We start from the raw sequence: 24,590 nt of genomic DNA, 5'->3' as shown, positions 1-24,590 counted from the left end.
AATGATGGAAATCAGTACAATTTAGTTGTAAATCAGGTCAAAACCGACCAAGACTTCAGGTATTTAGGTGCACAACATGTTTACTTTCCCACTATCAATAAATATTCTGAATATAAATAGCAAGAATCAGTCTAGTTAGCAGCTCCTTGAGGTTTTGCTTCCTCTTTAGACACCCAAAACAGACCAAAGAGGTTTCAGTTCACCCTTCAGAGTGAAAAAACTAATGAAATGTTGATTGACAAGTTAATGTACCTCTGTGTCCTGGCAACATATCAATATCATTACACAATTTCTGTCTCACAATATGGTCACAAATTTATCTCCTGCAAACAAACTGACAAAATGACATTAACAAGCAGTAACTCCCAAACACAAACAGGACCATAGTAACATTTCTTTTTTTGGGGGGGGGGGTTGTAACCAGTAGCGTTATTTGACTCTTTCTACTGGGATGGACTATTGTCGGGTACTGTCAAGGACGTGAGTAAATGTAACATTATCTTATCTGAACTTTAAAACTATCTTAGTTTATTTCTGTACAGTACACAGAGTATCATATAGTGTGAGTTTCTGTGACTGATAAATGTATCCTTAGTTTATTTTTGTGCTCTATAGGTGTCTAGATGGTAACCCTAGATTTGTGAAACTCCCTCGAGATTTGTATGTATTGTTCCTCCATTGTTGTGCGTATTGTTTGTCATTGTACAAAATAATTATGTTTTATGATGTGACAACTCTGTGCTTAAGGTCTGGTTAGGTTTAGGCACAAAAAACACTTGGTTAGGGTTTGGGAAAGATCATGGTTTGGGTTAAAATGATCAGTCGCTGGATCTTTCATGAATCTAGGGTTACCATCTAGACACAATCAGAGTAGGTTTGCTCACAGACTGTTCAGATTATTTACAACAGTTCCTGACAGTCAGTAGACCGATCCAGCAGGATGACACATTAACGTTACTGTTTACAGTTTGCAGCAAGTAGGTCTATCTGCAGACTCGCAGTATCTACACCACACACCCACCTGACCCGTCTCGACCAGGCTAGAGCTGGTTCTGCTCGAGGTTTCTTCCTGTTAAAGGGGAGTTTCTCCTTGCTGCTGTCGCCAAGTGCTTGCTCTTGGGGGAATACTGGGTCTCTGTAAATTATACAGTACGGTCTAGACCTGCTCCATGTCAAGGTGCCCTGAGAAAATTTCCCGGCACTATATAAATAAAACTGACTTGACTCGTTCGCAGGTTCGTGTCTAAACGGTAACCCTAGATTTGCAAAAGAAACCATGATCTAAACCTAACCAGTCGCATCATAAAACATAATTATTTTGTACAATGACAATGTGCACAATAAAAGAACAACACGTGCAAATCTTGTGAGAGTTTCACAAATCTAGGGTTACCATCTAGACATGACCTGAACTGAGTTACCCTGCTGGATTGGTCTACTGACCTTCGGGAACTGTCCTAAATAATGTGAACAAACTGTGCTCAAGACTGCTCTTCTTGAGTCCTATTTTTAATTCTGTGCATTTTACTTTCTCTCTCCTGTTTGAGCCCCTTGTTTTTATTATTATTATTATTATCATCATCATCATGGAGTGAGAGTTTTCTGTGACGGATAAATGCTTTGTTGCATTTTATCCCCTGTAGTTTATTCAGACTAAGTGTCTCTCTCGTGACATTATACTTTTTTTACATGTAAATCTTTGTTTGTGCGTTTTTTGTCTTGTTTATGTCTGTGTGTGCACACATTTGTGTTTTGCGCTCTGGTGTGACTTCCTTTTCTCAGCTGACCAGCTAAGAGTACGCAATTTTCATACCATTTTTTAAATTATTTTTTACAGCAGTAATACTGTAAAAGGTTTAAAAGTCAGGAAATTGACCTTCTGACAGCCTGAGTTTCTCACTATAGACCTAAAGTTATCACTCTTTCTGAAACTTGGTTCAACAGTAGTATTTCTGATGAGGAAATCCAAACTGAGTATGTTTTGTTTCGAACAGATAGTGCCAGTAGAGGAGGAGGCAACATATGTCACTTCTAGACTGAGGTCACAACTTGTTCTTCCTCAAATTGAGTGTTTTGAGAGTCTTTTTGTTAAGATAAGTTTTCATCATTATAAACATTTGATTATAGGGAATCTCTACAGACCTCAATCTGCACCTTTTGAATCCACTAAATGTTTATTGTCTACAATTATCTCTCTTAATTGTCCATCCATTTTTGATTATTTTAGTGGACTTTAATGTAAATTGGTTTAATTGTTCCTCTTCAAATGATAAAAGCTTATTTGATAACATAAATTTAACTCAACTCATTACCGAACCTACCAGGGTTACTGAAACATCATCACTTCTGCTAGATTTGATATCTGTTCCTCATGCAGGCAGGATTATTGAGTCAGAGCTGCTTTCTGATTGTTTCAATGACCATTCTGTTATTTTCTGTGCTTGGAAGATCAAAATCCCCCGTTTTCCTCCAAGATACATAAGTAAAAACATAAATATTGTTACATAAATGATTGTTTTGTGTCATTGGATTGTTTGATTTATTATCATTATTATTATTCATAGTTTTTTGTTTAAATGTTTGTTAAAACACCCAAACGGACCAAAGAAGTTTCAGCTGATAACGCCGCTATTAAGAGACATCGGTGTTGCTGGTACCATAGACCAATAACAGACCCTTCAGGGTGAAAAAACTAATCAAATGTTAGCTTGATAAGTAAAAGTACCTCTGTATGCAGCCAGCACATCAATATCATTACACAATCATAATTTCTGTCTCATAATACGTTCACAAATTTATCTACAGCAAACAAACTGATAAAATGACATTAACAAGCAGCAACTCCCAAACACACACAATAACACTGAAATATACAGTAATCATGCACATAAATGTCACCTTTTTATGTTTTATTTCACTGGAGATCACTTCAAACATCTTCATCTCCTGTTTGACTCGGCACTCTTTCCGGATCCTGAAGCTGATGGATTTTGATAAGACTAGTTCTGGGTAGACTACTGAAAGACACAAAGCGAAGGTAACATTCAGTCAGTCGTTGAACATCACGGACACATTTAAAAAAAGTCTTTATAAAAGCAAAGAGGGACGATAGGAAATGAACTGTTAAAAGTAGAATATGGCAGCTGCAGAGTGGCGCTGTAATAATTACAAACATGTTCACGGTTTTGTAAACAAAAACTAAGAAATTATTTATCAAATTTGCTTTTACATCATGCATTTAAAAACTATTAGTAAAGGGCAAAAAACACATTTAATTATAATAACAGGAAGACAGACTAGTAAATAAGAAATGGTAAGATTTAAAAAGCCCTTTTACAGTTTTTATTTAATCACTTTATAAATTTATTTACAAATGCATCGGTTGAGTTATGCATTATAATTAACAGCAAAAACTATTTGTAATTAATTTGGTGCCACATTACATCCTCTATACAAGAAACAAAGATGTAAAGGTTAAAGTAAAAGTAAAAAATGTGGAGAGAGCAGCATGTAAACACAGACAGATATTGAAGAGAGCGTCACCTAGTGGTCAGCGGCGTAATGAAGATAAACTGTCGAAGGTGCTGCCGCCCTGACAGCTCCAGGAGCAGATCCAGAGAGATTCTCCGATTGTGCATGTCCTTACGCAGGAAATGAAGGAGATTCATTAATGAAAGCGACTGAAAGCCACGGTCGAGTAAAGCTACAAACTGTGTGTGCGCTCCAGATCGCAGTGTGTGTATGTCTGACATCTCTGCAAGCTCACCATGTAGACGTCAAACTCATCGAGGCATCTGAAGGGTGACTCGGTGATCTCCCACAGGGAGAGCATGAAGCAGACGGTGGAGAAGGAGCGTTCGCCACCGGAGAGGGACCTCATGTCACTCACGTCATCATCCTCCCTGCCAGGAGGATTTACCTTTACGTGTGCAAGAAGAGGTTTGTGTATTACTTGTATTGAGTTAAACAAAAAAAAAAAGTTTCTGCCGGTAGCAGGTTTCAGTTATTTGTTTAAGGATTTTGGGTAGATTTTTTGAGTAGAGACAGGAAATGAGGAGAGAGAGAGGAGGGATGGACTCGAACCGGGGCTGTTAAGTTTACATGGTCAGCATCTTAAACCCCTTTGTCCACCAGGACGCCTGAGCAGGTTCCAGTTTGATGCATTCATGTGAAAATGTAAATCATCTTCCTTCAAGATTTCCCAATTCAACTGTATTTAGTTTGTTACCTTTCAGAATAAAACACAGCCTTTTTATTCAATATGATAACTGCTCAGTAACTCTAATTCTTGCCTTTATGGTAACTGCTAAACAAAACAAAAACACAATGATCATGTGACACGGAAAACGCTGTAAAACAAAACAGGCGACAAACTTTCAATGCATTTCCTAAAAATAACTGGTGAACACACATACCGAGATTGAGAGTGTTTCATTGTTGTGGTCAAAAATCATGGAGCCACAGCAGTTCATCTTTATCAGGAAGTTATTGAAGTACAACTTGCATCTCACAGAGAGTGACCTTCAGGAGGAAGAGGAAGAAAGCATCAGACAAAAGCAGGATTTACTGTATCTCGTCCAATTAAACGTTATAATAATGTATTTATGAGTTGTTTTTTCGAACCCACTGGACTGTTATTTACCTACGCATTATTTTGTATCTGTTCTGCCGGTCTGACATGATGTTATCGAGCCGATCGATGAATTTCCGCAGATCTCTGACTTGGTTGGTTTTCTCTCTGTAGAGAGCGAGGGCCTCGGCGTACTCCCTAATGAGGGCAGAGGGAAGAAATTAGCACAGTTTAAAGATTTTTCTGATTCCTGCCTTCAGTGTGCACATGTAAAACGAGGACAGAGGATGATTTAGTGATGGCCAAAGGGTAGATTGGATTGAGGTATTTAAAAAAAAAAAAAAAATGTCAGTGGCAGAAGTAATCTCATTGGATGAGTTGAACCTCACTGGCGAGAATTTTGTCTGACTAGTAAACCAGTCTAGAGGGAGAGAAGGACACTTGGTTCAGTAAAGTAGGACTGCAATTAAAGTTTTAATATATTTTTAATAAATTGTTAATCTGACAATTATTTTTAGATTAATATAATTTAGTGTATGGAATGTCCTGTGTCCTGAGAGCCTGAGGTGATGAAAACGTAAAGATATTCATTCAACAATGATATAAAACAGAGAAAACCAGCAAATGTTAACATTTGAGAAGCTGGAATTTATTGTTTTTACTTAATTAAACCATTTTAACAATTAATCGAATCAAAATTGTTGCTGATAATTTTCAACAATTGTCTCGGCTCTAGGATAAAGCAGTTATTTAAAGATCCCCTGCAGTCATGTTTGAAGACATTAAAAAAAAAAAAAAAAATCCTCTGCTCAAAGTAATAAATTGAGTTTCCTTAAAATGACATTTCCTCTTTCTCCCTCATTTAAAAATCCAGAATCTGCAAATATTGTTCATTTTAAAAGCTGAACTGAGGGATGAAAGATGTCTCCTACTTCACTGAAAAGTCCATTTTCACTGTATGTGCACTGGAGGCTTTTATAAATTGTGTACTGGACCATGATTGGCTCCAGACTAGTTGTGATGTGACTGTAAACCCACCTGTTAAACTCAGATTTTCAGTTTCCCCTTCAGCGGATGAAAGTGAAAACAGCCTCCTAGTGTCAAACTCTACATCATTCAACTGAAGTAACACGAAGCAAAACACATTTCTGACTGGAGGGAGACTTTAAGTTTATATTTTCTGTATAGATCTGCTTCTTTGGCTCCATCCGCTCTGTCTCTGGGGAATGCAACTAAGATTCAACCACTGTGAAAGTTTTTTTTTTGGAAAGCTTGTGATTTCTCACCTGACCACCTGCTCCTGCTCACCATAGTTGCTCTCGTACACTCTGATCTTATTCTTCAGCCGAGTGATTTCTATGTCGATCTTCTTGGTGCTGCTGGTCACCTGCTGCCGTTCGGGGCTGATCTTAGTGGCTTTGGCCAGATATTCCTGTCATCACATGTGATGTCCGATGAAAAACTGGGAACTCTGAATTTTTGCTAGAGACAGCTGCAGTACTCAGGAGGCAGTAAATCATCTCTTTGATCGAGTTTTCTTACTGTTAGCTGATCTGGATAGCTTAATGTAGCTTAAATGCTACAACTGGGCATTTACATGACCAAAAATTATATCCCTGAGGTAAATGTGACAACTAAAGATGACCTAATGAGCAACTTACATTAGCACAGCTCTTGTCAAACATGTTATTGTTACCTGTAACTCGTCTTCTTTTGAGGAAAGTTCACTTTTCATAGCTTGGATGTTGTCTTCATGAATCTTCAGTTTGTGTTCGAAGATCTTAAGGTTTCGTTCATGTCTTCCACACTCCGCCTCTAACTTCAGATGCTCATCCTTTGAGCAAACAACAAACAAATAATAATCAATATCACCATCTCCACTTCTGGTGGAAGGTGTGAGATTAAACTACATCTTTACAAAATTACTTCACGACACCGGAAATGATTATTCAAGAGAAAAATAATGCTGTCAATTTAAAATGCTTTACATTCAAACAATTCACACATCGCAAACGTTTTAAAAAGCAGAGGACGGAACAGTGGCGTCAAAACCACAGAAACCAGCCAGCAACAGCAGTGAAATGTTGCCTACACTCTTCTGGTTTCTGACACTATTTTTAGACTCTGAACAAAGTGACATGACAATGCAGTGGTGTACCTTCAACGGCTCCATGTCCTCAGAGAGCTGATCAATTCGTTCTCTGACAGACGAATACTTGGAGTCTGCGTCTTCTGCCATTTTTCGATACTTGTCGAATTCTGTCTTTGCTTCATGAACCGTTTGCTTTTCTGCCTCGATTTTCTGCTGGTTCTCTGCAGCGACTTCTTCCTGCAACGTTTGAAGATTTGAAAATATTACACCTTCAAAAAAAAATGACAGTGGGATTTATGTCTGTTTTGAAAGGGTGCAAATAAAAAGTAAATGATCACCAAGGAGTTGATGTCATCAATCTGCTCGTCCCCAACAGTCTCCAGCTCAGTTATCGTTGCTTTAACTTCATTCACAGATACCTGCATTGAAAACATAAACAAAGAGCAAATTAAATCACACAAAAATGTTGAACTACCTCCTTTTTCTTTACTCTTTAAGTTGGACCGTGTTCTTCACACTTTAAAAGAGTACGGTTCACTGACCAGAGTCTTCTTCAGGGTCATGATGGTGTTGTTCAGCTTGCTCTCCATGGTCAGGATGTCCTCGCTCACAGAGGTCACGTGGAGCTGAAACCTGGACAGCTGAGCCTGGTGATTCTCCAGGTCTGAATCCAACATACTGTGACAGGCAGGATCGATTATTATCTCCAATCAAAACTTCACTCAGCTGTAAATTTACCTTGTTTCTAAAAAACTTATGATAATGAAAATAAAGTTTCCAAAAAAACCAAAAAACTGATGTTAGATCCCATTTAATGCCATGATGAGAAGAGTCCATTTGAATAACCCACTGATGGGTTTTTGCATTCACATCCTAATGTTTTAAAAATTGCTTTTTAAATTTCCTATTATAAATATTTTTGTCTAGTCTTTTGTTGGTCCTCCTATCATGACAATGAAATGAAAAAAATACAAAATTATTCACTATTCGAAACAAGGCAACAGATGACAAGGCACAAGATGCCCAATTTTCATTTCCACTTGACATAAAAGAGGGTACAGCAATAAAAAAACATCATACTTTCGGTTTGAATATTTCACTCAGTGTAAGTATCAAATGGTGTCATTGAAGCATGAGGACAGGAAAACACAGGCTACTGTACACAAGACAATGTTGATAATGTCAACGGTGTCTTTTAACTCAAAATCATCTAATTTTTAAATGTTATGGAAAAGTCGTTTTGACACAATTAAACATAATCTCTTTGCTGCCTTTTGTTCCCAGCTTATCTTATCGTCGTGAAAGCTTATCTACCTTATTTCAGTCTCGAGATCCCCACCGAGAAACTTTGCCATGCTGAAGTCAGAGGTGTAATAACGGTTCGGGTACACCTGATCTCCCTCAGCAGTGAAGGCCTCACGGCAGTTTTTGGGCGGCCAGCCTTGCTGCATGACCCTCCTCGCTCTTTCTTTTTCCTGCAATCCAACATGAAGAAGAGGTTCGACTGATTGGGGGTGAAATGAAAAATAACTACGACATCACTCCTGCAACAATCACACATGCAAAACATGTCTTTGTGAGACACTAACTTTAATGATCAGAATCGATTCTATCCCTCTCATATCAATAAGGCAGTTGATGATGACTGGGCTGGTTGCTGTGATTATGTCCAGTACAGCTGGGTATTCTGGATGACACGCCTTCCTACAAACGGCAAAGTAGAAAAACAAAATGTAGCTTTAAAACATGTCAAAAAATGTGACACAAAAAAAGTGAACAAATCACAAAAGCTGCAGCTGCTGACCGTCCATGAATGTTGTAAACTTTTTCAGAGAAAGGACTGACGATGATCTGTGGCCTGTTGCCCCTCGGATAAAAGCGAGACATGAGCTCCTGAAGGACCGCCTCGTCCTTGTAATTGTCACAGCAGAAAGCCTTCATGAAGCTCCGCAGACAGCACTCCACCGCCACAGCTAACGCGGGATCCTTCAAACTGATGCACGCCCCTGAGAGCAAACACAGACTGTCAACTGAAATATGTACAATTGAAACAACTGAATTTTCTGCTTCACTTAAAATGAACTGATTTAAATTGAATTTCCAACATTTGTAAAAACAACAAAATAATCATTTAAATGCAGATCATTCAGTCAAAAATGATCTGCATTGTAGTTTTTAAAGGATAGTAAGTCATTTAATTCCTCTGCTGATTAAATGACACTTTTACAGGTGACTAAGTTTAAACAAATAAATCAACATTTGAGAAATACATTATTTGCATTCTTACTGAGACTTAGATGAGAAGATCGATACCACTCTGAGAATGGTATCGATCTTCTCGTCTCACTCTTGACAGGGAGGCAATAAATAATAAAGTCACCTATTGGACCAACAGGTCTCTTGACAAAGCGTCCCGTTGCATAAGCCTCAGCGATAGAGCCCAACAGGTCGGGCACATGATCTCCGAATCTTTTCAGCTTGTTTGATCGACTGGCGAGGAGCTGATTCTTCCTCTTCAGTTTGGACTCGTAGGCAACCTGGATATTCCTTTCTTCCAGTCTAGTCAATATAAACAGAGCTTAATCGTGAGATTTCACTGGAGTGCAGGGAAACTGGGCTCCGACTCATACGACACTCCTCCTTAAACGGTATATTTATGAGAAAGAAAATATAAATTCTCGTACCTCAGTTTGTCCTGTTCTTCCTTTCCTTTGAAAAGAGCCTGATGGTTGTTTTTGATCTCATGATTCAGCTGTGAACACTGATCGTCAAGCTCTGCAAGCTGCTCTTTCAGACGGGATAACGTCTTCTGTCGTTTCATATATTCTGTCTCTCCCTCACTGTTCAGGCTCCCACTGAAATACAGTACATACAATTAATCTATAACACATCAGAAATATATTGGAGGATATAAATTCTTATCAAATGTAATGAAGACTTCCTTTATAGTTGTTTTTTTTTACATTTCTTCTCTCCCACCTTGTTTTTGCCTTGTTAATTTTCTCCAGGAGAAGATTTTGCTCCTGCTCTGACTGTTTGAGTTTGTTCAGAGCCCGAAAGTAAACAAGCTATGGAAGAAGATAGATATGTCACCATAACCGATATATTACTCATGTGCACTTGACATATTAAGAAATAAATTGAGTTTTGAAGAGACACAGAACCAGCTTGTCATATTTTTTGTATTACCTCCTGTTCCTTGTGAGCTTTCCTAATGACCTTCACTTGCTCTTTCATCTTGAGATTGTCCTCTGATAGTGATTCTTGTTCTTCTCTTAGACTGTCAATTCTGCTTTTGATGCACTGAAGTGTTTTATCTACTTGTATGACCTTAGTCTGTGTGAAAGATCAGAGAAAGAGTGAATGTACCTTCACAGGCAACGCCTAAAATAATTTACTTGCACGCTAGATCTTTTTTTTTTTCTTTCCGGTGGAGGAGACCTCCTGGTGGTGATAGTTCGTAAACAGACTTGTATATATATATATTTAACAGGAGATAAACATTTATGACTCACCTGACAGAGCTGAAGGTTGTATTGATGTGTGTAATTATTCTCTTCCTTTTCAATGTCCTCCTTCAATTGTTGTACCAACTGTTCCTTCTCTCTGACCTGAAAGTGATTTAAAAAAAAAAGTGACCTTGATCGTGTTCGAGTGCATTATGCAACTGATTGAAAATTGGGTGCTCAAAGGCAGTTTCAGGCAAAACATTCTTTCACTTTTCAAAAGGTTTTTTCTTCTTTTTCTTTCCCTTTTTCCCCTAATATTTAATAAAAAAATCCTAATTTTTAAGAAATTCAAAAAGCAGCAGATAGTAGACTTACTAAAATGTACCATATCTAACCAAATCTTACCAAACACCATGCCATTGTTTTCTTCAGGTTCTCCAAAACCTCCTTCATCTCACTGAAGGACGACAAATTTTCATATCGTTCTTTCCTCTGTAGAAACTCTTGCTTCAGGTCCTTGAGACACTGAAAACAAACATTTGAACTGGTTTGTTTTACTTGAGGCAAGCTGAATACATGTTGCATTATTCACAAACGTATCAGTACCAAGAAAAAAGCACATGAATTGGACACTATACAGTAAGCAAATGTTAATATAAGGGCTGTAACTAATGATTATTTTCATTATCGATTAATCTGCTGATTATTTTCTTGAGTGAAAAATGCCAGTTTTAATTTTGCAGTTTCAAAGGCGACGTCCTCAGAATTTTTGTTTAGTCTGCAGTTCAGATCCCAAACATTTTCAGGTTACTGTCATGTTTGACAAAGAAAAGCATTAAATCATCACATTTGAAAACCTGAAACCAGCAAATTTTTTTAGCATTTTTGCTTGAAAAATGACTAAATTGATTAATCGATTATCAAAATAGTTGCTGATTAATTTTATGTCGATCGACTATTACATTAATAGTTGCAGCTCTAATGAACATTTCATTAGATTTTCTTGGTTGTTGATATCAAGAATTTGTCAGTAAATTTAAGTGGCTACAGCCTTGATATGGAAAAACCTGATGGGATAAATCAATGGTAAGAAGTTTGTGTATTAAATATTTTACCTCCTCTTGTCTCTCAACCTGCTGCCGTGTGACTGTTTTAGTGTGTTTGATGTGGATGTAATCCCTCTTCATCTGTTCAAGCAGAGTTGCTTTCATGAAGAACTACAAATTAAATAAGCAGAAAAGAGGGAGGAAACCAAAACATTCAATTAAAAAATGTTCTATGATCATATTAGCTTCTTTCAAAACAGGTTGAATCTTAAATTTCCGAGCTAACAGTGAACATGGTGGTGTTGTACCTTATATTTGTCTGCTTCACTTTTTGAATGCAGGAACTGTTTACTCATTTCTTGGTTGAGAATGGACACTGGATTATCCAGCTGGACAACGTTTCAAAAGGGCAGAAAATATTATTAGTGCATCCACTGGAAGTAAAAAAGTTGACGAACAAAAAGATCGACTTTTACCAGCTTGACAGTAAATACCTGGATATTGAAGTGGTCCAAAATGGCCGTCAGTTCCTCCTTCTTGTTTGAGATGAGTTGCCCTAAAATACAAGTTAGAAGTAGTGAGGTTCATACCTCTGTTGTCCTGAAAAAGATAATCATTAAAGTTGCATAATACTCTTTACATTTCATTTGATGCACAACAGCAACACAGCCAGCATCTCTCTGACAGAGATCATACGGTTGGTTGAACACATTTCTTAGACTGAAACGTTATCTTGCTGCCCAAGTTTAGGAGCAAACTTTTCAGCGTGCTCATTCAGTAACCGGCATGCTGGCAAAGTGCAGTTTAAGATCTTTTTATTTATAAAATAACCTAGTGACATTTACAACACATGAAAGACATCAGTCCAGCTGTGAATATAAATATAAGATACAGACGGTGTGATGTGAAACAGTGCTATGCATATAAAATGCACACATGCGAGTTTATAGAGGAAAATTCCTAACCAAGAGTAAAGAATGTATACATCTTAGGCGAAAGGTCTGATTGAAGTGCTTTGTCTTCACTCCCAAGTGAGTCACCCTGGCATGAAGAATATCTGTAATTCAGCAAAGTCACCTGATTTACTCCTCAGCCTGCAGGTCCGACATCCGTCAACTGAGATCCGATGCTGGATGGCGATGCAGTCGCCATAGATGTCCCTTTTATAAGCGTCTGGTCCTCTGTTTCTCAGTTTCACTGTTATATCTGCGGTACTAAAGAGCAAACTATACTGTGAGAGCATTCTAGTAGAAATACCTTGCTGGTGAAGAGATTAAAGCATTTCCAACAACATTAATAAGGATACACATTGATTTGTCATTGAGGATTGGGTTTGATTGATTGTCGACTCTTACTTACTTTTCACCGAACTTCACAAAATCCTTGAGTGACACTCCTCTGTTTGTGACAGTGGCCTTTCCACCGAGGCCCACAATCAAAGCTGTCAGGATGGCACTTTTTCCACCTGAGAATGAAATCGGGAAACAACATAGACGAGAGATTAAATCACTGCATGGAAAACTTACCGCAGACATATCGCAGGTAGAACTAAAGAATGTATGCAAATAAACACAAATCACGTATCCGCAGGAAATACATTAGGAGGGCTGGCTTTGAATAAACAAATTCTTAGTCCTGTGTTGTAAAGAGTGGTGTAACTTCTTTCCATAGATAATTAACTGCTTTAATTTAAAAATCCGTAAATTGGATTTTTCACTATTATTTTCACTCTGCAGATGAATTAAGTCATGCAAACGCATCTTTTTAAGTCTCCCTCCACTCAAAATTGTGTTTTGCTTATTGGGGGGGGGGGGAGTCTGTCTCTCTGTATTCACCCTCTGAGTTTAAGATGTGTATATAAGACGTGAATTCTGTGAGATCACAACCAGTTTGGAAGCCATTCTTGGTCCAATATGTAACTTACACTAGTGCGATGTGGAAACCAGAAGCCTCCAGTGCACATACACATCATATGTCCAGCAGTTAAAAAGAAAAGAAAATTGCTTTGGTATTCATAATTTGTAGATTTTTAACGACTTAATAACTACTTAAAAACCCTATCAGATACAAATTATTGCAAGCAGACTATTTATATATGTCTTAAATCATGTTTGGAGGGGATCTTTAAAATCTAGTGTCTTTTAAAAAACAAAGCATATCTTTGAATATTACCACAAATGTCACTGTCATTATCAAGAAATCACTAACGACTTGTAGCTCATTCCCAATAAAAAGACCAAATAACAAAACAATCATTAAAAATGTCTTATTTAGACAAAACCCTAATAAATCAAATAATCTCCTAATAATATACTGAGGAGATAACCCTAATTCGGTGCCCTACATTCTAACTACTTTTGTGCATTTTAAACACTATAATAACGATCTTAGTTTAAAAATGACAGCCCAGATATTTATGTATAATTAAGAAATAAAATCCAATTTGTTTGATTGTTTAACAAACAAAAATGGATGATCAAGTTGCCTCTTTTTGGTTTTATAGAGTAACATGCTGCATATATGGATTTGCTTGTCACCCCGGACGGGTTGGAATGTGTTAAACATACAAGCCAAAGTCAACAGCAGGTTACATGACATTAACATATCCGGTTCTTACTTCCATTGTTGCCGACGATGAAGTTCACATGGGGCCCAAACTGGAACGGACCGAGCAAATAGTGACACATGAAATTCTTGACAGTGATGCTTTCAATGAGGCCGATGTCTCCCTAAAAATACATGCAGCAAATATTACACACCCGTTAATGAGCTGCTGAGGAGCAAAGACAAAGGATTTGTGCTTTATAGGGAAATGACTCACCGTGTGAGTGAATTTGTTGGAAGATGGTTCCTGATAGTTTCTATCATCTGGTGCATCTTCCAGACCCCCAACTGTTACTCTATGGCTCTTAACAGTTGTCGGGTCACTGATCACTTTACCTTTCCTTTTACTCATTGTGAAACAAGTCACTGAAAATACAGTTAACAGGAAGGTGCAAATGAAACAGAAGAGCAACGTCAATAACCATATACATATTTCCTTTACTCTAGGGCTGCAACTATTTTCTTTACCTGCTAATTATTTTCTTGATTAATTCATAATTGTATAGACCATGAAATGTAAAATAAATTGTTAAAAAATGTTCTTTTCCCCGCCCAACAGTCCAAACCCATTTGCAATCATACAAAATAGAATAAAAAGGACATTTTCAAATATGAGAAACTGGAACCAATGAACATTTGGCCTTAATCGTTGATCAAAATAATTTGCCGATTCATTTTCTGTTGATCAACTTATCCTTTCAGCTGTACTTAACTCAAAAACAGACTTTCTATGAGTCAGTCTTGACAGGCTTTGTATCAGATTTCTTTGGCAATGAAAAACTTGCAGACTTTTCTTTTGTAAAAACCACTAAGCGTCTTTTTGAATTATGCCAAGTGTGTCAACAACTTTTATTTATGTTCATTGTTCCGTGCTGTCTAAGCACGCTCTACTAGTTCCTTCCTTTTTGAGTGATACTTTTGAAATGCAGTCCGGGTTGTGTCTGCTATTTTGAGAGGCGTAGAAAGGTGACGTCAGAGCTACTGCAGGGTAATATTTGAAGATACTGAATAGCTATAAATAATGCAATTGCAAAAACTGGTTTCCTAAAGAGTGAAAATGTGAAAAAAAGAGAGATTTTAACCTTTTGACTTCAAGCCAGGAAGCCACATGCTGAAACCAGCAACAGGTGTTATTATGCAACACAGCTCTGCAGATAAGCATTTACTCCAAGTTTTGGGTTTCCAAATGTTTTCTAACTGATTCGTACTAAGATTGAGATTCATTAGGGATATATAAACCTATTTCAAAAAGTTTTGTTTATGTAGATGGATATGCAACATGAAGGCTGCAGCTCTAAATGACTCTCAGTGAGACAATCTGTCTGAATAATAGATATCCCAGACAAATTATGGCATATCTATCATTCAAAATCCACTAAACACGCAGTCTTTTCCCCGCCAGTCAGCAGAATTTTAGAAAACCCTCAGATCAGTGACGAAACGTTTTCAAGACAACACACATAAGTCCAGAGCTACAGCCTAAAGCAACATGTAAATACAAAACAAACTCTGGTATACTCTTTTAGCACTTTGGATCACAAATATGATAAAACTGATTATAGACTTCGCCTACCATTGTGCGATTGCCTGTGTGTGCAGCCTGCAAAAATAACATGGTCATACAGGCAGCAACGTTTTAAGACTTCCTGGTCGGAGTGTTGTGAAGTGAACTGCAACACTCTTGTCACTTGTGGGGTGACTTCACTTGCAAACACGGAACAGAGGACGCGCTGCGTGATTGGCTCGCCGCCCACCTGTGTATGCCTCCAATATCAAATGCTCCTCTTTTTCAATTAAATGTATGCCTACAAGAAGCCTTACATCGTCTGACATTTGCAGTGTAGCTGCACTATGACAACAACTATTCAAAATGTTACGCTTGATGTCCTGCATGTAGGTATTTTTCAAAACGCTAAAAGGAAGACGCGCGCAATCAAAACCTTTAAAAACACGTGTGAGTACCCGCCCCTCATCTCCTGCCATTGAACCACAACATGAGATGTGTCGCCTGTGTCAAACACGGTGAGAAAATACAAAGCGATTCGTGTTTTAGTTTGTAATAATCTGCAAACCATCACCAACTAAAAGTTAATCTGATAGGCTCCGAATTTTTTCCAAGTCTGTCTTAAAACAACAGTCAGGTGTCCATATGAACACTGAAAGAGGTTTTCCTCGCTGTAATCATTCCTCCTGTTTATACTGGCTGTTAAAAGAAGCCCCTTCAAATGTGCTTTCAATGTAAGTGATTGGGGGGCAAAATCCACAGTGTGTCCACACAGTTATTTTGGGCAAAAATGCATTTAAAAGTTTATATGAGGCTTCAGCAGTCTGAGTTAGTCACATCAAGTGGATATCTGCCACATTTACAGTCTTTTTAGCATCAAATTCCCTCTTTGTGTTTCCGCAGACAGTGTTTCCCTGTTGAGCTGTGGTGGAAGTATAGCAACAAAAAGAGGAACTCTGGCACTAAAAAGACTGTAACATTGAGAGATGTTTACATGATTTTTCCAATTTGGATGGCTGGAGGTTCATATTAGCTTCATATAAACTTTTAAATGCATTTTGACCCCCATCAGTTACATTGTAAGTGCATTACGAATGGATCTTCTAATGGTCAGTATGAACAGGAGGAATGATAATGGCAAGAAAAACCTGTTTAGGTATGAATTTGTTTTAGTTGTTTAAAGACAGACTTGAAAAGTTGTGATACCGTCCTTTTAAGAGGGCCGTGTAGCCCTCTGTTAAATGCACCTGAGAAACTATGGGATATTTTGTTTTAATTAGTTACCATTTATTTTGCATTGGGAGTTAAGTTGCACTTAACAATTTATAGAATCTTTAGTAAATTTCCAGAGTAATTTACATGACATCAGGATTATTTTACATAAGTATTTAGCCTAAGTAGGCCTATGTTCTGGAGTAAGACCACTGTTAGCTAAACTGTTTAGACCTATTCTTTACACCCTGGGGGTCGGACCCCCCCCCACAGAGTCACAAGACAAATTTGAGCGATCACGAGAGAATCCCAAAGTCAGGAAAATGAAACAGAAAAAGCTAAAAAAAAAAAATTGTTTTATTCTGTATTCATCTGTTCGGTTTTCTTGTAAAATACAGGGTAGCTTTATTGGTTAAGGCCTATTCAAATTAAATGCTGTGAGAAGATAAGACTGTTTGCTTGAAGTGCTCACAGTTTACAGAAAAGTGTCTGATAGGCCTCCTCCGTGCTGTAGACCACCATTTTTGTCCATATATGACTTAAAAACACGTCAATGAGCCACACTGTTCCTTCACCCTGATAAGTATGGGCATTAGTTTGTCACAACCTCTTGACTTTTTACTGAAATTCTTTGAGAAATTTACAATGTAGTACAAAGTCAAAAGGTTGTGATATGTAGCATAAGAAGCTAGTGAAGCACTGTGAAGAGAACAGCGTTTTAACTACTCTCTGGAGAATGAAAATGTGATCGCTGTTAAGTGTTTGGGGCAGTTTTTTCAGTTTTTTAACAAACTAACTTGCCCATACTCTTCAGGGTGAAGGAACATGTCACCCAGTGCAATGGTGTGGCTCACTGTCATGTAAATGATGAATGAATGCTGACATTATTGAACCATAAAAGTTTTGTAAGAAATCTTGCACCTAAGTGAAGCATGAATTCTGGTTCATACATGTTAAAAATGTTGAAATGTTCAGCAAATGAACAGTGGATGGCACCAAATACCAATTGGATGAAGCTCATATTGTTTGGTTTTTTTTTTGTTAAAGCTATCAGAAGTGTTGATTCAACTCTCTGGCTTTTTTTTAGGCCAAAACATTTATTTGTTTTGGGTTTTTTTTTTTTTGTTTTGTTTTGTTTTGGGTTTTTTTACATGCAATTGACCTGTCACGTCCCTGTCAGTCAATGTTGTTCAGGATTTTGACCACTCTTCCTCTTTGCAGATGCAGATTTCCTGTGTTTGGCATGTGTTCTAATGATTCATGAATTGGTTCCTGCTACCACATGATGCATTTGCAATTTTGTAACTAGAACAGCAAAAATTAGGCAGTGACTATCACATCTCTTTGTACAGTTAAAGTGAAGCAAATTAAATCAGATATCTGTTATCATCATAATTTCAGTAGTAGTGGTTTTGGGAATAAAACAACCAGACGGTCACTGCCTTAAGAAGAAAAGTCTCAAATATTCTGATAACATTTCAAAACAAGAAAAAGTCATTTACCAAAAAAAGTGTCATCGCAACTAGATTCTTGCAATTACTGACAGAAAGTCACTTAATGGGACATTTACCAAAACATACTAATTTTGTGGAGTAGTCAGTGGCTTTAATTTATAGATAGGAAGTATACATTTTTGAAGTTGTAGTGCTGACTTTTTTTGATAGGACAATATAAATTAACCCCATTTTGTGCTTTCATGTATTATCATTTATGTATGAGTCTCATAGCTAAGAGTCTATTTTTCTCAAAGATAAATACCTGACTGTGTTTACAGACTCTTCTGCCCATGTGGATTTAAAAAATTAGTCTGTCTGCTGATAGAATCTATCTACAGTGTGTGTGTGTGTGTGTGTGTGTGTATACATATATAATAATATGCACCTTGAAAAATGGTTTAAAATGTTTTTATTGTGCAGCAGATGGTGGAGTTAAGTGTGTGGTTAAACACCCTCTCAGGTTCTGAAATGTCACTTGGATTTGTCTTCCAGAAAAATAGACACTATGCTCTTTTCCATAATAACCACATGACTGTAAACAATGACATAAGTTTAACTTTTCCAATTCAGCTTTTATGTGAAAATTGTAAGTTATTTTTTTAGCCCAGTCAATTGGTTTTGGAAACACGTAAAGTTGGCCTATAGTGCAGAAAATTAGCAGTGCCTATTCAAGGCTCAATAAATATACTCTTCCCTTCACAATGCCCTCTGTATAGATAAATAAAAAATATGTGCTTTATTTTTCATGGTCAACAATTACACAATGCCAAATACCTTTTTTTTTCTTTTTTTTTTTTCTTTTTTTTAACCATCTTTTTAACCATCTACATCTTTGTTCCAAAAAAGCTGTTTGATCATAGTGGCTGCTGGAGAATGTATTGAGCTGTGCCCTATAAAAGCTGCTTCTTTACCTCATGCCATATCCTCAAACTATGCCCCCTTTGTAGAGGGTTAAGGTTGGAGTGGGTTTGTTTTGATGCACATGGTCTGCATGCAACAGCTAGACTAAACTGAGCAACTAGTGATGTATTTAAAAGTAGTGGCATTACCTCTGAAGTGCTTTTTAATAATTGATTTGAAGGCCTGTTTTGCTTTACATTAATATATTCCTTTGTTCATTTTTGCAGGTATATTTGAGCTCTGAGCTTCACAATGTGTTCGATTCCTGGGCTTCCAACACCAGGATCAGATGTACCTGTTCTCATCACAAGGGTAAACCTAAACCCCAATTGTGGTCTTGTAGAACTATGGGTTAACATGGATGATGGAAGGAAGCATGTTTATGAGAAAATGAGAGAGGAAATTCAGATTCCTAAGAGGAAGTTTTGTGGATCAGAAGGAAAACCAGGGGACCTTTGTCTAGTCTGCATCAGTGACACCTGGCATAGAGCTCGAATTGTATCAATTCAAAGTGAAACCTCCAATGTTTTTCTAATTGACCAGGGACAGCCCCATATTGCCACAAGTGAAGCTTTAGCAAGGGGCCAGAGTGACAGTTTTCTCCTTCCTCCTGAAATTGAATCATGCATACTCGCAAATGTCATCTCCCTTGAGAATAACTGGCCTGAAAGAGCCACAAAGTTTTTGAAGTCTCTGCCTGGCAAGAAGTTTAAGGGGCTGGTTCAACATGTGCTGATGCCAGACAGGACAATTCTCCTTGATATACCAGTTATTTCCAAGCACATGTGTAAACTTGGAGTTGCAAAGAAGATCCCAGTGGGCGAGTTTAAATGCCTTGTACTTAAATGTCTACATTTACCTAAAGGAGATGCTTCTGAGGCCTACCGTATAACACAGGAACAGAATCTGAATGTTAGTTGCCAACTTGAGAAACATGACCAATACTTTTACCCAGAACTCTTAACTGACACATTTGAAACTGTTAATGTGACAGAGGTAATTGATCCACAGAACATTTTTTGCAAACTTCTGATTTTTTCCAAGGCAGTTAAAATATTATCAGAACAGGTCCACCAACACTATGAAGAAACTTCAGATTTTGGAGAGGCACAACCACAGACCAGCGGGGATCCATGTGCTGCTAAAGGAGTAAACGGCAGATGGCATCGCTCGTTACTAAAGCAGAACATTGTGACTAGCGATGGTTCTGTAGAAGTCTTGCATGTGGATGAAGGAAAAACTGAATTTGTCCCAGTTGGAGACATCAGACCACTGCATGGAAAATTCCTGAGAATGCCAGTGGTCACATATCTCTGTTCTCTAGATGGAGTAAACGATAATGGCACAAGATGGACTACAAACCAGACTGAGTACCTGAAATCACTACTGCTGAATGAGACGGTTGTGGCTGGGTTTAACCACCACAAAATACCTCATGATGTCTATTATGTCACTCTCTATACAGCTAATGCTGCATGCATAAACAATTGCTTTTTAGAGAAGGCAGGATTTTTTCCACCTTGTAAGACTGAACAAGATTCAAATGTCCAGAATGACCCCATTGCATCATCATTTCTCAGTTCACTTGGGGATGAACAGTGTGTGGATTCCCAGGACAAAGTCAGCTTAAATGTTGATGCTTTAGAGGAAACCTTGCCAAGTACCAAGAACCCACCAGTTAATCGCAGGGCAGATGAGATACAGACTTCTGGCCCCAATGTTCATCCTATCAAATATATCTCTGAACATTCAGACCCTCTAATACACAACAATGGGCATCTTTCAACATGTTGCTCCTCTGAGGTGCAAGATGCTCATCATGACGATGTGTTTACTGTAGGAAATTCTGTCAATGTAAAAGTATCTTGCATTGAAAGTCTACAAAAGTTCCGGTGTCAAGCAACTGAAAATGATGACTCTCTTAGTCTCCTTATGGATTACCTGCAAACCCATTATGCCTCTGCCCACCCTCAGCCACTTGTTGAGTCCATCTTCGTCACCCATAATCCAGAAAACGGCATGTGGTATAGAGCAAAGATCATTGCAAGTCACCACTCCCCAGTAGTAGATGTGAAATTTATAGATTATGGTCAAACTCAAAAGGTCCCTCTGCGAGATGTGTTCCCTATTGACCCAGCTTTCTTAGGCGGAGTCGATGGGGCTTTTCAGTGTTGCCTATTCAATCTGAAGAATCCCACTAATTCCAATGCTGTCACTTGGACTGATGCTGCGCTAGAGTTTCAGAAGTTTGTGGATTCAGGTGCCTCTTCAAACATTGGATTGAAAAGTATTGTAAAGGCTAGAACATCTGATGAAGAAAGCCTGTCGGTTAATGTTGTAGATATTGAAACATCTTCTCAGAGTGCTTGCAAACAGCTGGCTCAGAAATGTGCACAGGCTGACAGTAAAGTCCTTCCTCTGGTCCCATCAGATGCATATAATTACTCCACACACAATATTGAGGTGGGTGAAAAAGAAAAAGTGTGGGTTACCTCTTCAGAGAATGTAAATCACTTCTACTGCCAGCTAGACAGGAACTCTCATTTATTTGACAAAGTGATGGAAAATGTTAAGCAACTAATTTGCCAGCCACAGTGCACAGATCGCCTAATTGAACTCAACAGTGTTTGCTTTGCTAGGTACACTGATAATCAGTGGTACAGAGGTCAAGTGGTAGAAATGTCACCAAAACTTAAAGTGCATTTTGTGGACTATGGGGATACCCTTGCAGTGAATGAATCTGATATTTGCGCCTTCCCCTCTGATGCAAGTATTGCCATGTCTGTTCCCGTGCAGGCTGTTCCACTTGGACTGTTTGATGTCCCAGCCGAAGTACCACAGGAAATCAACCAGTGGTTTGCAGATAATGCCATTGGCCATAATTTTACCATTTCAGTAGTGGCAAAGGGGGCAAGAGGGAAGCTAATCGTTGAACTTTTTGATGGTTCCTTGAATGTAAATGGGAAGGTCAGAGAGAGCATAGCAAAGATAAAACAACAAAAGATGAATGGCCTAGTTCAGCAGACTGACCAGCAGTGCCCTAACAGCTCAAAACAGGCTAGTGTATCAGATGTTGACTGTTTAACTGAAGAGTTCATGAATATGTCACCATTAAGGGAGATGACAGAAAAAAGTAAAGGCCACAACAGCAATGGAATTTGTGCCAGAGATGAGCTAAAGATTCATCCACATTCCACAACTCTTGTCTCCGTACCAGAGGTTGAACATGAAAAGACTTTGGATGAAGGAAGAAAATCAACTTTGGATGTAATTCTTAAGGACAAAGAAACAGTGGTGGCAGAGACGTTCATACAAGGTGGCAACACTGACTCAGAAATGACACATCTTTCCCTTCCTTTGTACCCTAAGGGAATTGAGAACATATACATGTACAAGAGGCCAAACGTTTCTCAAAACAAGACAGAGGAGGTATACGCTTCTTGCATTGTTGGACCCAATTACTTCTGGTGTCAGCGTGCCAACACTGAGAACCTGGACATAGTGTCAAGACTTGCTCAGGAGGTAGGACAGGCACAACAGGGCACAATGTTCCCCAAGACTTTGGATCCTGGTTGTCCATGCCTTGCTCTCTTTTCCAGTGACAACCAGTGGTATCGAGCTCAAGTCATTCGCAGAAATGACGATAAATTCAAGGTTGTGTTTGTTGACTATGGAAATGAGTCTGAAGTTGATATTAAGGATGTGAGAACAATGCCTCAGAGTCTGCTGGAGCAGGCTCCTCAGGCTTTTTTGTGCTCTTTGAATGGATTTGATGAGTCCAAGGGCTACTGGGATGACAAAGTTTATGATGACTTCTACAATTTCCTGGTTGATAAGCCACTCAGAGTGACAGTGTTTAATATGGAGGACCAATCAGAGATTGGAGTTCCTCAATATGCAGTGAAAACTGAGTGGGAAGATGTGGTTGTGAATAGCGTGATGCAGAAATACTGGAAACCATTTTCCACAGAACATGGTAAGAATGAAATTGTTCAAACAGCCACCTTCCTCCAAGGTATTCAAACTGAGTCCAACATGACACGCCTTAAAGAAAATGTGAATACTTCTTTATACAAGAAGCCAAACATTTCCAAAAACAAAACAGAGGAGGTATATGCCTCTTGTATTGTGGAACCCTGTTTCTTCTGGTGTCAGTACGCCAACACAGAGGATCTTGGCAAAGTGGCAAGGCTTGCGCAGGAAGCAGGACAGGCAGAGCAGGACATGATGTTCCCAGAAACTCTTTGTCCTGGCAGTCCATGCCTTGCTCTGTTTTCCAGTGACAACCAGTGGTATCGAGCTCAAGTCATTCGCAGAAATGAAGATAAAGTCAAGGTTGTGTTTATTGACTATGGAAATGAGTCAGATGTTGACATCAAGAATGTGAGATCAGTGCCTCAGAGTCTGCTGGAGCAGGCTCCTCAGGCCTTTTTGTGCTCCTTGAATGGATTTGAAGAGTCCAAGGGCTCCTGGGATGACAAAGTTTATGATTACTTCTATAGTCTTCTGGTTGATAAACCACTAAAAGTGTCAGTGTTCAACATGGAAGATCATTCAGAAATTGCAGTTCCTCAGTATGCAGTGGAAATTGAGTGCGAGGGAGTGATTGTAAATACAGCAATGCAGGTATACCAGAAACCAGTCACCAAAGAATGTGTTATGACAGAAAGCCCTGAAACAGAAACTTTCCTCCAAGATGATCAAACTGAGTCCAACATGACACACAATGTTTCCAAAGTAAATGTGAATACTTGCATGTACAAGAAGCCAAATATTTCCAAGAACAAGATGGAGATGGTATACGCCTCTTGTATTGTGGAACCCCATTTCTTCTGGTGTCAGTACGCCAACACAGAGGATCTTGGCAAAGTGGCAAGGCTTGTGCAGGAAGCAGGACAGGCAGAACAGGACATGATGTTCCCAGAGACTCTTGGCCCTGGCAGTCCATGCCTTGCTCTGTTTTCCAGTGACAACCAGTGGTATCGAGCTCAAGTCATTTGCCGAAATGACGATAAATTCAATGTTGTGTTTATTGACTACGGAAATGAGTCAGACGTTGACATCAAGAATGTGAGATTAGTGCCTCAGAGTCTGCTGGAGCAGGCTCCTCAGGCCTTTTTGTGCTCCTTGAATGGATTTGAAGAGTCCAAGGGCTCCTGGGATGACAAAGTTTATGATGACTTCTACAATCTTCTGGTTGACAAACCACTAAAGGTGTCGGTGTTCAACATGGAAGATCATTCAGAGATTGCAGTTCCTCAGTATGCAGTGGAAATTGAGTGCGAGGGTGTGGTTGTGAGTACAGTGATGGAGAAATACTGGAAAGGATTTGCCACAGACTATGCCTTGGCAGAAAGTCTGGATACAGGTTAGTTGACCATACTTGGTGTCATGTTTTGAAATTTTGAGTCCTGTTGGAAACTTAGATTAACTAGATTTTTTAAAATTTCATTTGATCTCTTATCTTTAGTTGACCAGGATGAAATCAGGACCATGGATGAAAGTGTTGGGGTTTAAATTCATCAAAAAGCCATCGACTGAATGGTAGGACTTAACATGTTTTTCTCATCCAATTAGTCCTCTTCAAGGACAGTGGGAAATTTAATATGTCATGAGGGTTCTCCTACTACAGTAACAGCCTTTTCATTAATAGCCAAACAACAATTACATTTTAGGAATGTAATTTTCATATGCAGGTATCACAAAGTCAATTCCCA

At 38.5% G+C, this 24,590-nt stretch overlaps 2 protein-coding genes across 4 annotated transcripts in view; one reads left to right on the top strand and one right to left on the bottom strand.

The window, feature by feature from the left end:
• Nucleotides 1-781: 781 nt before the first annotated feature.
• smc6 (structural maintenance of chromosomes 6) overlaps nt 782-24,590 on the bottom strand; it is a 25,523-nt gene continuing 1,714 nt past the window's right edge. Inside the window, exons 1-27 of one of the 3 annotated variants that reach the window (XM_042437105.1) lie at nt 15,335-15,714; nt 13,979-14,127; nt 13,775-13,886; nt 12,517-12,622; nt 12,235-12,371; nt 11,652-11,713; nt 11,466-11,546; nt 11,227-11,328; nt 10,517-10,636; nt 10,178-10,273; nt 9,852-9,998; nt 9,642-9,730; nt 9,347-9,517; nt 9,043-9,221; nt 8,467-8,668; nt 8,252-8,366; nt 7,977-8,137; nt 7,205-7,340; nt 7,001-7,081; nt 6,729-6,899; nt 6,267-6,404; nt 5,857-6,002; nt 4,643-4,768; nt 4,416-4,521; nt 3,767-3,919; nt 3,544-3,641; nt 782-3,017 (exon numbers count right to left, since the gene is read on the bottom strand). In XM_042437105.1, coding sequence (XP_042293039.1) covers nt 2,930-3,017; nt 3,544-3,641; nt 3,767-3,919; nt 4,416-4,521; nt 4,643-4,768; nt 5,857-6,002; nt 6,267-6,404; nt 6,729-6,899; nt 7,001-7,081; nt 7,205-7,340; nt 7,977-8,137; nt 8,252-8,366; nt 8,467-8,668; nt 9,043-9,221; nt 9,347-9,517; nt 9,642-9,730; nt 9,852-9,998; nt 10,178-10,273; nt 10,517-10,636; nt 11,227-11,328; nt 11,466-11,546; nt 11,652-11,713; nt 12,235-12,371; nt 12,517-12,622; nt 13,775-13,886; nt 13,979-14,113 — 3,258 coding nt within the window. In that variant the 5' untranslated portion in view covers nt 14,114-14,127; nt 15,335-15,714 and the 3' untranslated portion in view covers nt 782-2,929. Of the gene's footprint in view, nt 3,018-3,543; nt 3,642-3,766; nt 3,920-4,415; nt 4,522-4,642; nt 4,769-5,856; nt 6,003-6,266; nt 6,405-6,728; nt 6,900-7,000; nt 7,082-7,204; nt 7,341-7,976; nt 8,138-8,251; nt 8,367-8,466; nt 8,669-9,042; nt 9,222-9,346; nt 9,518-9,641; nt 9,731-9,851; nt 9,999-10,177; nt 10,274-10,516; nt 10,637-11,226; nt 11,329-11,465; nt 11,547-11,651; nt 11,714-12,234; nt 12,372-12,516; nt 12,623-13,774; nt 13,887-13,978; nt 14,128-15,334; nt 15,715-24,590 lie in introns of those variants that run through there. The other 2 variants (XM_042437104.1, XM_042437106.1) reach the window with 2 other exon arrangements.
• The window catches only part of LOC121914074 (tudor domain-containing 6), a 9,106-nt gene continuing 215 nt past the window's right edge, over nt 15,700-24,590 (top strand). Inside the window, exons 1-3 of the mRNA XM_042437077.1 lie at nt 15,700-15,783; nt 19,101-24,241; nt 24,344-24,417. Coding sequence (XP_042293011.1) covers nt 19,126-24,241; nt 24,344-24,390 — 5,163 coding nt within the window. The 5' untranslated portion in view covers nt 15,700-15,783; nt 19,101-19,125 and the 3' untranslated portion in view covers nt 24,391-24,417. The remainder of the gene's footprint in view (nt 15,784-19,100; nt 24,242-24,343; nt 24,418-24,590) is intronic.

This window comes from Thunnus maccoyii, chromosome 16 (assembly GCF_910596095.1).
Source record: "Thunnus maccoyii chromosome 16, fThuMac1.1, whole genome shotgun sequence".
Lineage (NCBI taxonomy): Eukaryota > Metazoa > Chordata > Actinopteri > Scombriformes > Scombridae > Thunnus > Thunnus maccoyii.
This window is presented reverse-complemented; position numbering and strand designations above follow the sequence as displayed.